Below are 13,185 nucleotides of genomic sequence, written 5' to 3'. Positions count from 1 at the left end.
CCCCGGCACGAGCGGCCAGGGGGTCTGAGCTCGGCGGCTCCGTTTCCCCCGCAGGACCCGCAGTATGTCCAGCAGGCGCTGACGCACGTCCTGCTAATGGACGCCGTGGTGGGCGCGCTGCAGTCGCCCGGGGCCATCTACGCCGCCTCCAAGTTATCCTACTTCGATAAGCTGAGGCACGAAAGTAAGGGACACACCTCCAGTGGCATAGTCTCTCACTGTGATGCCCAGCTCCTGTGGGAGGAGGGCTGCCTGGCTGTGCCTCCGAGTCTAGAAAACCCCGTCTTGGTGTCCGCGTTCCAGGTCCCGCGGCCGTCCCCAAGACAACCGCGGAAACACTGAGGCACAGGATCAACCCTTCGGCTGGAGAGACGGTCCCGCAGGCTGTGGATGCCCTGCTGTACACGCCAGGTACACGGCTTCCCCCGCCCTTCAGGCTCCTGTTCAAGGTCAGCCAGGCAGTGGGGTGGGCGGGGACCAGATGGCGTCCTGCTCTCGGAGGTGAAGCAGCTGCAGTCACTGTGACCCGCTGTGACATCACCTCGTGAAGGCCGGAGCTGGGAGCCCAGAGGTGGAAGCGGGGCAGGTGCTCTGCCCAGGTCCCCTCCACAGTGACTGTCCCCCATGTTCACGTGGCGCGCACCCCGTTTCCCTGTGCAGTTAATCTGTGCCTGTTGTCCCTGTGACCACTGACTGCCTCTCAGAGTCTCGCCTCAGAAACTGCTGGTGCGGCTCCCGCGCTGATGGGAGCATGTGACACAGCACCGCCACAGCGGTGGTGCCGCGGTCCAGGGGCCAGGCCAGGTTAAAACTGTCCACATGCGTTGTCACCTTCTGACCTGCGAGAGCCACGGCCGCGAGCGTGCCCTGAGGGTCGGAGTGTTGGAATCGAAGGGACTGGGCTCCAGGCAGAGCCGAGCCCCTGCGGCGGCGCATCCCCAGTCCACTCGCGTCTGCTGAGCCGGGAGCGCCGTGGATGCGCCGGAGGTTTGCGCGTCACCGATCCTGGGCCCCGGACGAGCAGACAGCAGCTCTGTGGCAAAGCCGTGTCCGCAGGAGAGCAGGGCCCGGTCACACCTGTGCCACCACACACAGACCAGGACCTTTCTCATCATGGCCTCTGAATTAATGAGTGTTTTTAGATCGAAGCTGCTTTTCCTTCCATTAAAATGACTAGACTTTGGGCTTCCAGTCCTCCTGGGCCAGGTGGCTCGGACCAGCCTTCCCTCTGGCACAGTGTGACAGCCACCGCGAAGGACAGTGGCCACTGGGTCTGGAAGAGGCGGCCGAGCAGCTGAGAGCCGAGTGCAGCTTTGGTGAATCCTGGAGGGGAGAGGGACAAAGACTGGAGCCAGGACCTGTCAAGGCGGGAGCGCCGCACGCCCATCGGCCAGCACTCAGGGACAGGGCATGAAGCCCCTGCGCCGGCCCAGCCTCTCAGCGGCTCGGTCTGCTCGGCTGGAGGCGGTGTCCGTGCTGTGGGCGGCACCTCCCCAGGGCCCGCCGGCCAGCGCGCCAGACCCCAGAAGGACTGTCACGGGGATGCGTCCTTGAGTGAGGACAAAGGTAGGGGCCGGGGGAGGCCAGTCTTCCCCATCCAGGGTGTGGGAACGCCGGGCGTCCTAGAGACGGAACGAAGCTCGACCGCTTCTCGGACCCCACACCGTCACCCGTTCCTCGTGGACTGAGATCTAAAGGGACAACCACAAACAAATGTGAGCAAAGCCCACAGATCCCAGAGGACGACAGAGAGCTATTCACGACCTCCCGGTAGGCAAGAATCAGATGGCACCTAAACAACACGAGCAGGAGGGACCCGCCGAGGTCAGGGTCAGCAGATTTGACTACGCGGACAGTGAGGATTTTAAAGACACCTTCCTGAGTTAAAATGGGGGTCATTGCCCGGGGAAGGAGGCAACAGGGCTTGTGTTGGGGACAGAAAGAATGCTACGGCCCCAGGAGAAGGAGGCAGCCCAACTCAAAAGTGGGGGAGAGAAACGCTCCCCTCTCAGGGTGCCCAGCTGGCCTGTCAGAGCCGTCAGGGAAATGCAGACAAATTGCAGGGGAAACACCAGAACCTTCATGGCGCAGAACGTCCAAAGTGAAACAGACCGGCCCCAGCGCGTGGGTGCCCGCGGGCCCTGCAGGGGCTGCCACAGCCCTGGTGGGCGAGCACTGCACCCAGGCCCCGGGGCTGCTGCTGTGTCCCCACACGCACCCCCTTCTGCTCCCGTCCCAGCGCCCCCGAGCTCTGTGCCTCCTGCTCCCTCTGCCTGGAGCGCCGCTGTCTGACGAGCGAGCACTCAGGGGGCCCCAGCCGCACACCCGCCTCACTCTTGCCTGTGTGGTTCTCCGGTCGGCCGGCTCGCTCCCGGGACTGAGCTCCCCGGGGGCACGGGGGTCCGCGCAGCACTGGCCGTTGGCGCCTGAGCCCTGGCACGGACGCCGTGCTGATGCCCGGAGGGCCCTCCTGGACCCACGCTCAGGTTGCCTTCCTCTTTAGGGCACCTCGACCCAGCAGAGAAGGTCGGAGAGGCCCACCCCAAGCTGTGGTGCGCCCTGCAGGGGGGCAAAGTGGTCGTCTTCGACGCTTCGTCCTGGACCGCCCACCAGCACTGTGTCCGGGTGGGCACGTCCACGCTGGTGAGTAGGCGCGGTGCCACCGGACGCGGGCAGACGGGTGGGGAGCGGCCAGACCCTGCCACCGTTTTAGACGGGAGCGCGTGGACTGGACGCGCCACCGCACAGCACCCTGCCCCCGGGAGCAGGGGCTTTCCTTCCCACCCCAAGCTGTTAACTGTCAGCTTGCCCCAGCCTTTGCTCCAACGCTCTTCTCAGAGGGAGCAGACGAGGGCTTCAGGCGCTGCCTCCGAAAGCCAGCCCGGCCCCGTAAAGCTCCGTGTGTCTTCCCCACTCGCTGCCAGCAGGCACGGCGGGGCTTTGGATGCACTAGGGACCGATCTAAGTCAGACGCACGTGACGTGATCATCTCCTGGCTGAGAGACCTTAGTTCTTTCAGCTTTTAGACTGATTGCTTTTTAAAAATTAAATACAAATTAAATAAAAGTAAGTTAATTCCTACAAACCGCCCCCCCCCATCACTCACATCCAAGGATGGTTTTAGGCCTTTGAAAATCATCCCTTCCATCCCTCCCTGGGTGACCAGTTACCCACACGCAGCAGGGCCTGGAAGCGGCCCAGGGCAGGACCGTTTCAGGAGGCCGATGCTGCTTCTGGGTGAGGAGGCGCTGCCGCTGAGCGAGAGAGTCTGCGGCAGTGAGTCAGACATTGATACAAGGCTAATAGCACTTCAGACCAGAGACAGAGCAGGAGAAACCGAGATCATTCTTACCCTGAATGTAACTTGTTATTCATTCCTAGTTACGAGCACTTCAAAGACTTTCTAAAAGTAGAGTAACTTTTAAAATCCTAGTTAAAATGAAGTCAAAATGCTACATGTTGTAATAATGTCTCCTGCTCCCCAATTAGGCCAAATAACATTTAATTAAAGCAGCAAGTTTTCCCAATTATGAGAAAGTATCTTCCTACTGGTTTCACAGAGGTATTTTGTACTATTGACCAAGAAAGAAACATGGATAATTAGAATTTGAAGTTCAAGGTAATTTATCTAAGAGACCTTTGGGTTGCTAAAGAAAGATGCTTTAAAAGCCCTGGCTGCTGTGGCTCAGTGGATTGAGCGTCGGCCTGTGAGCCAAGTGTCGCCGGTTCGATTCCCAGTCAGGGCACATTACTCAGTTGCACGTCAGGTCCCCAGTTGGGGGCGTGAGTGAGAGACAACCACACAGTGATGTTTCTCTCCCTCTCTTTCTCCTTTCCCCTCTCTCTACAAATAAATAAATATATAAATAATTGTTTAAAAAAAAAAAAGATGCTTTACTAAAATATCAATTCTCAGGTAGATGCTTCAATTCAAAGGGCAACGAGCATTTTTTCTTTCGTATTTATCAGTAAAGTTAGAACGCGCCATGTCTCTAAGATCTCCCTTCTGCCACCGACGCCGATTCACCTGGTGTGAGTCCTGGCCTCCGCCTCCGGGACGGTGTCAGTCTTACTCTGAAAACGTGCGATGTTTGCTCAGTTATCGGTGAGACGTGGCACGTGCCGTGGAGAAGACGGCCGAGCCCATCAGAAAGCAGGCGTTGGGGCCGCCCGCTGGGTGTGTGTCCCACGCAGGCGAGGACGGCGGCGGAGAACCTGCTCCGCGCTGCGCTTGCGTTGTTTGAGAGGGTCCCTTGGCGGTTTAGACGGTGACTCCCGACTCTCCCGGTGTCCCGCAGAACTGCATGGCGATGGTGGAGCAGAGCCAGGTGTGGGTCGGCTCCGAGGACGCTGTCATCTACATCATCAGCATCCACAGCATGTCCTGCAACAAGCAGCTCACGGACCACCGCGCCAGCGTCACGGGCTTGGTGGTGCAGGACCGGCCCGAGGCGCCCAGGTAGGCCGGGCTCCGCAGCTGGAGGGTTTGTCTGCGCCGTGGCCGGGGACCGGCAGGGGCGAGGCGTGGCGAGTGCCGCGTATCCGGAGTGACGGTCGGGTGGCGCCCTGTCTGTTTTTGGTCTCAGCTACAGGAGCACGTCCCTCCTGTGGGGACAGCTCTGGGGCTTTCCTGCTCGTCCCTGTGGGCTTGTTCCCCAACTTAAGTGTCAGGGGGGCTGCCTGCCCCAGGCCAGGTGGACACGAGCGCTGACCATCAGATGGCAGGGGCTGCGTGGCACTGGCGCGAGTCCGCCCTCCCCGCCCTCCCCGCAGCTGCCGTCGCGGGGGCCCGGGCTGACCACGGAACTCAGCTTGGGGCGCACGCGCCTCCAGCCCGGGTGCAAGCGTTACATTGTAGCTTTCGGCCCTGTTGTGGTTTGGCTCCCAAGCGGCCTTTTCCTGCCGAATGGGTTACAGTTTAACTAAGGCTGCTCAGCCGCCGCCTTGGGGAGGCTTTAATGGTAACTTTGTAATTTTCTGGATGAAAGGGTACTAAGTGTTTTTCAGGGCCAAAATGAAATGTGTGTTCGTACCTCCAGCCAGGTATACTCGTGCAGCGTGGACGGGACGGTCCTGGTGTGGAACGCGGGCACGCTGCGGGTGACCAGCAGGTTCCAGCTGCGGGGCAGTGGCCTCTCGGCCATCAGTCTGCACAGAGGTCATCTCTGGTGCTGTAAGTCCTTGGCCGTCAGCATGGGGACTGAGCCCGCCCTGAAGGACAAAGCTGCGTGCACGTCCAACTTTGATTTTAAACGTCCACTGCCTTTAAAGCGCTGGCCCCTTCTCCATGCTCCCTGCTGCCCCAGGCTCCCCCACCTCCCTGGGTGTGCCTACGCCCCAGCGGACAGGACGCATCCCAGCCTTCCTCCTCCCCCACTCTGCCCTCGCTCGGCCCCACTAGCACCACGAACAAACCCACGTGTTCCCAGGCGTCCTCTCTGCTCCTTTCGGGGCGCTGTGACCCTGTCATTTCTGTGCCCTGGAAGGTGAGCTGGGCGGGCCAGGGCGGGTGTCTGTGGTGCTGAGCCGGGCCTTCTCCCGGGGGTGACGGGGAGGTGCGGCCGCTGGGCCCGCAGCGCGTTCTGCATTTCTGAGCGTGAGTGCAGAAGCTGTCCGCACGTGCGGTCTGTCCCCCTAATGCTACTAATGACATAGGTGAGTGAAGTCCACAGGAGCCTGCCTGCCTTTCCAGTTTCCCCTCTTCTTTTTTTCTTGTGTCTTTTTTCCTACTTCCTGTGGACTGAGGGTCTTTTATATTCAATTTAATCTTGGTCTTTTCGCCATTGCTGTAAGAATTGCAGTGTGGGACCCCGGCCTTCCGGCCAGGATGGAGGCGTAGACAGACACGTGCGTCTCCCTCCACAGCTAAGAAGGAACACAACCACCTCAGAACTAGAGACAACTAGAGGTTCCAGAAAACTTAGCTGCATGGAAGGCCAGCAAACAAAGACATAAAGACGAAATACCCAGACAGGTGGGAGGGGCGGAGCCGGGGTGGAGAGGACACTGTGTGGTGACAGCAGCAGCAGCAGCGGTGGTGGTGGCAGCAGTGGGCCGGCGGAAAGTGCAGTCACACATTTTAGTCAGGAGGGACACCTGGGGAGCATTCCCAGCTTCTCACCAGACCGCACAGCTCACGGTCCCAGTGCCGGGGAATCAAGCCTCGTTGCTTCTGACTGTGCAAACCAGTGGGGGTTGGGGCAGAGGCAGAAATTGCCGGTCTCTCAGCAGAGTCCGCTTGTTTAAAGGGCCCCCACGGTCCTAGAATGTCCACAGACCCACCCACTCTGGGAGCGACAGCCAGGGCAGCAGCTAGAGGGGCACCAGTCCCATACTGAAGTGTGAGAAGTAGCTGGAAAAGGGGTGAGTGCTGGGCAGGCGGCACTGTCCCCTCTCAGACCCCTCCCCCACACACAGCACCACAACGTGGTGAAACAGGTCACCCTGTACTGAAGATACCTAAGGCTCCACCCCTTACAACGTAACAGGTGAAACAGCTCTATCTGGGACACAGAGGCAAACACACACAGGAGCCTGTCAGAATGAGGAGACAGAGAAATGTGGCCCAAAAAGGGGAACAGATCAAGGTTCCAGTGGGAGAACTAAGTGACGAGGAGATAGCCAAACTAACAGACGAGGAGACAGCCAACCTAACAGATGAGGAGATAGCCAACTTAACAGACATAGAGTTCAAAACGCTGGTGATAAAGATGCTCATAGGCTTGACAGATATGCTTGAGTACGGCAAATGCATAAGAGAAGAAGTGAAGGCTATGCTACGTGAAACAAAGGAAAATTCACACAAAACCAATGGTGAAGGGAAGGAGACCGGGGTTCAAATCAATGATTTGGAACATAAGGAAGAAAAAAACAGTCAACCAATGCAGAATGAGGAAGCAAGAATTGCAAAAAATGAGGAAAAATTCCCAAATTTTGCGAAGGAGATGGATATACAGGTCTGGGAAGCACAGAGGGTCCTAGGCGAGCTGGACCCAGAGGGGACCACACCAGGACGCATCATGACTGAGATGCCAAAGGTGAAAGATAAAGAGTCCTGGAGGCAGCAAGAGAGAGGCGGAGAGTTGCCTACAGGGGGGTGGGTGCCTATAGGACTATCAGCTGATTTCTCAGAGGACACTTGGCAGGCAGGAAGGGACTGGAAAGCAGTATTCAATGCAATGAAAGGCAACCTGCAACCAGGACTACTGTATCCAGCAAAGCTATCATTCGGAATGGAAGGGCAGATGAAGTGCTTCCCAGACAAGGTGAAGCTAAAGGAGCTCATCATCACCAAGCCATTATTATATGAAATGTCAAAGGGACTTACTTAAGAAAAAGATCAAAACTATGAACACTAAAATGACAACAAACTCACAACTATCAACAACTGAATCTGAAACAAGGAAACAAAATCCAACTGAGCAAACCAGAATAGGAACAGAATCATGGGTATGGGGATCATTGGGAGGGTTATCAGCTGGGAGGGGGAGGGAGAGAAATGGGGAAATGGTGCAGGGACTAAGAAGCATAATCGGTGGGTACAGAATAGACAGGGGGAAGTTAAGAATAATAAGGAAAGGGTGAAGCCAAAGAACTTAACATGCATGACCCATGGACATGAACTAAGGGGGTGGGGGTTGCTGGAGGGAAGCGGGTACTGGGCAGAGGGGAGCAAAGGGGAAAAAAATTGGAACTACTGTAACAGCATAATCGTTGGCAGCCGTCCGTCTCGAGAGACGATGGTGTAGCTTCTTAAGAGTCTATCTGCACCGCCGAGAATGGCTGTGCAGTCCGACTCAGGAGTGACACGGTATCTGTCTCCTCCCGTGTTGAATCGACATCTTGCGATGACGCTGGAGTGTCCTCTCCAGTGAAGCTGAAGCTACAGAGCCTGGGCAGGGTGATATGGAGGGTCTGCTGTTGCCCATGCAGCAGACGCCCCCTCTCTTCGCAGCTGAAGGGTCCAAGGGAAAGACGGAGTCAATACAGCTTGGCTTCAGGTGCGCCGCAGGAGTTGCCGGGGTTGACTACAACGTCAAACCGCCTTAGGGACTCCAGCTCCGGATTTTCTGTCGGGGTTTACTCCCTTAGCCTTTCCCCTGAAGAGGTATGCCGCAAGGCAGCGGAGGTTTTTTGGAGTCAGAGTTTTCCTTCTCTGATGTGCCCTGACTGGAAGATCGAACCAGCGACACTTAGCTCGCAGGCCGACGCTCAATCCAGCATAATAACATATACTTAAAAAAAAGAAAAAAAGATTGGCCATGTGGCCTTGCCTGACCTCCGTTGACCTCAAAGAACCCTCATAGCCTCACATGCTGTGGGCAGCGCACAGCAGGGACCTGGCGTCCCTGTCCCTTGCTCTGGCCCGCGTCATGGGCTGCTGCTGTTAAAAGCAGGATTTGATTCCCGTGGTTGGGTGATGAGCCTCGGACCAGACCTCTCCAGTGTTTGCTTCAGTCCCTGTTGATCGGAGGCATGTGTCTGGGAGGTGGCTGGTGCCCTGAGCATTCGGCTCAAAGCCAGGCTTTGTCCCCAGGACAGGTGTTCACTGTAGGCGGGTCCCTCCAGGCCTTGGGGTCTGTGTCATCTTTGTCACGTGAGCGCTGAGACCTGCTGCAGTGAAAGCAGCCTCCATCCACCCCAGCGAGCACGGGGTCAGTGACTGACCCTGGAAGCAGCCCTGCGACACAGGCACCGTCCCCTGGACACCGGGCTGTCTGGGCCAGCGGCAGGGACAGGACACGGCTCCGAGGGGGCAGTGGAGGAACGCCTGCCCGGACCGTCTCCTGAGCAAAGCCTCCTCCGAGCGCCTCTCCCTCCTCCAGGCCCTGGAACCCTCGTGTGCCGGCCCGGCACGAGCACGGGCCGAGCGCCCTGTGGTGTGAGCCGCTGGCCGGCACCTGGGAGGGACCCTGTGGGCCTGAGGACGACCGAGCCTCCCCAGGCGTGTCCTGCTGGGCCGGGCCTTCCTGACCAGCAGCGGGGTCTGGAAGGGCCTCCTCGGTGAGTCCACAGGGGTGGCGGACGACCTGGATACGACTTCCTGTCGGGGGCTCGGCGTGGCGCGTGAGGCCGCAGGACGCGCCACATTCTGCACACCTGCGAGCAGGAGCGATGTGGCGGCGGCGGCTCTTTCTGTGACTGAACACCCAGCTGTGCCTCCTCAGGGCAGCCGAGGACGCAGGGGCCGCTTCTCTGCCGGGCCGGGTGCAGAAGGGCGGGCCCCGCGGCCCGCAGCAGTGCTCACCTCCTCCCGCGGCCTGGCCGGATGACCTGCGTTCCCGTCGTGTGGGCCTCGGGGTGCCTGAGTGTGGGACAGGAGAGCAGCGCCTCCACACCGGCGCTGCTGCGCCTTCTCCCCGTCTCCCAAAGCCGCGGCTCCGCAGCAGGGAAAACGGGCTGCCGTCCAGACGGGACCCGCGAGGGGCAGCGTGGGCGACAGTGACAGGCTGGAGCTGGCGCCGGCCGCACATGGCCTGAGGGTCACAGCCTCCGGCTAGGCCTGCCAAGGGCCCTGTGGCCCAAGGGCTTGCGGTCCCGCCCCCTAGCCTGGTCCCGAGGCTCTGGGTGCCACCGCCTGCCCCTGACCCGCCCCGCCCCGCCCCGCAGGCACGGGCGGCAGCATCATGGTCGTGAACGGTGGTCTCCGTCAGGAGCTGAAGATTGACGAGAACTTCAGGGAGAAGAGCACCTCCTTCGTGGCCTTCCAGCTCGTGCCCGAGGTACCCGCAGCGTCGGCGTGCGCGGCCGTGGGCCCTGCCCCCCACGCCCCGCCCCGCCCCCAGCCTGGCCTCGTGTCTCAGCAGGAGCAGCTGTGGGCCGCGTGCTCGGGATACAGCGACGTCTACATCTGGGCCCTGAAGGACCTGGCCCAGCCCCCCGGGAGGGTGCACCTGCCCGGCTGCTCCGCAGTCAGCTGCATGATCCGCGTGAAGAGGCAGGTAAGGCGGGGCCGCGCCTCCCCAGGGCCTGTCCCGGCGGGACGTGGGGTTGGGGTGCACCCTCGCCCCTGGGGCCGGGCTGTGTGTCACTCACGACCTGTTTCTCCTGCAGATCTGGGTGGGCGGCATGGGGCTGTCGCAGGGGAAACCCAGGGGGAAGATCTACGTGATCGATGCTGAGCGGAGGACGGTGGAAAAGGAGCTGGTGGCCCACGTGGACGCGGTGCGGACCCTGTGCTCAGCGGAGGACAGATACGTGCTGAGTGGGTCCGGCAGGGAGGAAGGGAAGATCGCCATCTGGACAGTCGAGTGAGTGCGGACGCCGTGCGTGGGAGCCAGTACCCGCACCCTCTGCCTGCGTCTGGTGCCGTCCCGGGGAAGGCGTCTGGAGCTGCCCACGGAGCTGCCGGCACGGCCTCAGGAGGCCGGGGTCGGGGGTGCACACTTCCCTCAGACTTTCCTGAGAAGACCAGATCTACCGCGTGCCAGGCTGGAGTGTTTCTTGGGCAGGCAGCTGGATCAGCTTTGTGATAACCTCTGCAGAGAAGCTAATCATCTGTTGTCTAGAAAGTTCCAGAATCCACAGCCAGCACCAGAGCCAAGTGGAAGCATTTAACCAGATCACACCTGACCTGCAGGCTTTACGCCTCTGGCTGTGCCTTTCCTGTACTTCATTCATTCATTCAGCACCCACTCACTGAGCGCTGGGTTTACGGCGTTCCCGCAGCCTTACACCAACTTCCTGTGTCCAGCGAGCCCACGAGCCAGGTGTTTGAAGCTGACCCCCGGCGCCTGCCCCTGCGGCCCCATCAGAGCAGGCGACAGCGCTGCAGGAACGCTGCACACGGCCAGGAAGCACAGGCAAGCTCTGTGTGTCTTCTTCTTTTTCACTAATGCCAAGTTTTTATAATGAAGAAACCCAGAGAGACTTCTTTTGTACCAAAGATCACAGACAGAAGTTCCCTCCAAAGCAGACCGTATCATCTAGTTCTCCACTGAAGTCGCTGCCGTGGAAGTCTAGCAGATGATAACGTACACCTCACGGCTCAGCATCTCGGCACACGGGATGTGCGTGTGTGCTTGTGTGTGTGTAGACGGTGCTTTATTATTAACTACAGATGATCTTATTACCTATAAATAACTATAAAGACCTTTCGCACATTTTCCTATGGTATTGAGGTTTCATTCCCCAAGGGTCCAGGGAGGAGGGTCTGGCGTGGCTTCTGGGCATGGGGGGAGCTTTGCGTGCTGGCAGCGTGTGCAGAGCCTCCGGACCCTTGGCTCTGGGTGTTTGGACTCTGATCCCACTCTGGTCCTTGCTCACCCCAAGATCTCTGAGGTGCTTGTTGGGCCTCTGGGATGAACACTCCAGCCAGGCCCCTGCCTTGGTCCAGGGACCCCAGTCCTGAGCAAGGCCCTGACCCCTGGCTGCATTTGGGGCTGCCCTGGGCCTGGGGTGCAGAGAACTGCCAGGTGGCCCAGTTGCCCCAAGTTCGCCCCCAGCTTCTAGGCCAGCTCAGCCAGCAGCAACGGGCGGAAGGCTGAGTTCTGCTTCCGTTAACACGTGGTAAGTTCCGGTAAAAGCCCATCAGCAATAAACAGATTACTTAATGCCGGTCCCCACATCAGCAGGCCCTTCTTTTTCACCTTGTTGATGGTGACCTTTGGCTCACTGAGCACTGACGTCCGCGCTTCTTGTCCAGCACGAGCTGATGCAGGGACCAGAAAAGGTCACCTAGGTTTGCTCCTGATACCTCCGCGTGCCCGTCACGTGGCTTCAGTGCAGACTCTCCATGGCCTTTACGCTTGGGGATAACTTCTAAAGCCTTATTTGCCAGTCACTGCGTTTACAACAGCAGGTGCCGAAAAACCAGGGGCTTTTAGGACATGGTCCCTTATATATTTAAAAAAACTGGACTGAACGGGCTGCGGCAAGGGCGGGTTCTGCGTTTACGTCCCGGGGGTCTTGCTGGGGGGCTGCTGAGACGGAAGGGGCAGCCTTGTGCCCTGGGTGTGTCCCCGCACTTTGCCGAGGTTCCGGGATGAGTGGTCTGACACCTGGACTAAAGTGGCACATAAAGTGTTTACTTTCAACTGGAGGCCAACCTGCTCCGACGCAGGTGAAGGCGATTGCAGCTATGCGGCCGCACTGCCGGCCCCGCCGCACCCACAAGAGGCCCCCGCCCGCAACGGCGGCGTGAAGACGGTCGCCTGGGGGCGCGTTCACGATGGGCTTCCAGGAGCTCTGAGCGCACAAGCTGCTCCGCAATGACAGCCTGGGGACTGGACGTCACTAGAACATCTGAGTTAGGGGGGCCTGACCTCTGTCCTGGGAGGGTCCTCGGGCAGAGAAGGGGTGGCTTCTCCACACGGCAGGGAGGGCAAGGTCGGAAAGCCAGGCGGAGGGGCCCCCGTCTCTGCTGCCCGCAGGCGTCTGCCTTTCTCACAGCGATGCCCTGGGGCCCCCACGGGGGCGGGAGGGGGACAGAGGCTCCTGGACCCTCGGAGCCGGTTGCTCTTGTCCATGCTGCGTGCACAGGACGGGGGGAGCTCTGGGTTTCTGAGCCTGGGGACAGGGGGCCTGGGGCCTGGGCCTGATCCAGGCCTGACTGAGGACCTGGCCATGTAAAACAGAGACAGTTCCTGCCCCCAGGCCTGGGAACAGCTCAGAGACTGGTCCACCCCAGCTGCTCTCTGGGGCCTTGTGAAAATAGGAGCAGCCAGTAAAAAAAAAAGCGAGAGCTGCGGCAGCGAGCTGAGCCGTGACCCCCAGACACATCCACGACCTAACCCGAAACCTGGGCATGGGCCCTGGCTCGGAAAAAGGTGCTCTGCGGATAGAAGTTCAAGATCTCGAGATGCGGTTGGCCTGGGTCAGGACGGGCCATACTTAAGAGGGAGCGGAGGCAGACACATGGGAGAGGCCGTGGGACTGCCCGTCGCTCCCGTGCCTGCCCCTGTGTGCAGGTCCGCCTCAGTTTAAAGCCAAGGTCATGGGCAGCTCCAGCTGCTGGGAAACAAGGGCGTCTCTTTAATATGAAGCCAATAAACTTGAAAGCCTGGATGGGATGGAAAAATTACTTGAAAGACACAAGCCACCGAAGCTCAGTCAAGTACAAAGAAAACCCCAAAAGCCTCACGGACACTGAATGTACCTCAGTTCACAACCTTCACATGGAGAAAACACGGCACAAAGAATTCACTGGTGAGTTTTTCCGAACGACCAGGAACGAGAGGAGCGAGC

At 59.3% G+C, this 13,185-nt stretch overlaps 1 protein-coding gene across 1 annotated transcript in view; it reads left to right on the top strand.

Moving 5' to 3' along the window:
- DENND3 (DENN domain containing 3) overlaps window positions 1–11,105 on the top strand; it is a 34,641-nt gene extending 23,536 nt beyond the window's left edge. Inside the window, exons 16-23 of the mRNA XM_090283313.1 lie at window positions 55–184; window positions 304–411; window positions 2,504–2,643; window positions 4,299–4,459; window positions 5,040–5,173; window positions 9,610–9,722; window positions 9,804–9,941; window positions 10,054–11,105. Coding sequence (XP_090139439.1) covers window positions 55–184; window positions 304–411; window positions 2,504–2,643; window positions 4,299–4,459; window positions 5,040–5,173; window positions 9,610–9,722; window positions 9,804–9,941; window positions 10,054–10,254 — 1,125 coding nt within the window. The 3' untranslated portion in view covers window positions 10,255–11,105. The remainder of the gene's footprint in view (window positions 1–54; window positions 185–303; window positions 412–2,503; window positions 2,644–4,298; window positions 4,460–5,039; window positions 5,174–9,609; window positions 9,723–9,803; window positions 9,942–10,053) is intronic.
- The last annotated feature ends 2,080 nt before the right edge of the window (window positions 11,106–13,185 follow it).

Source organism: Furipterus horrens, unplaced genomic scaffold (genome assembly GCF_987537825.1).
Source record: "Furipterus horrens unplaced genomic scaffold, mFurHor1.1.pri manual_scaffold_7, whole genome shotgun sequence".
Classification (NCBI taxonomy): Eukaryota; Metazoa; Chordata; class Mammalia; order Chiroptera; family Furipteridae; genus Furipterus; species Furipterus horrens.
This window is presented reverse-complemented; position numbering and strand designations above follow the sequence as displayed.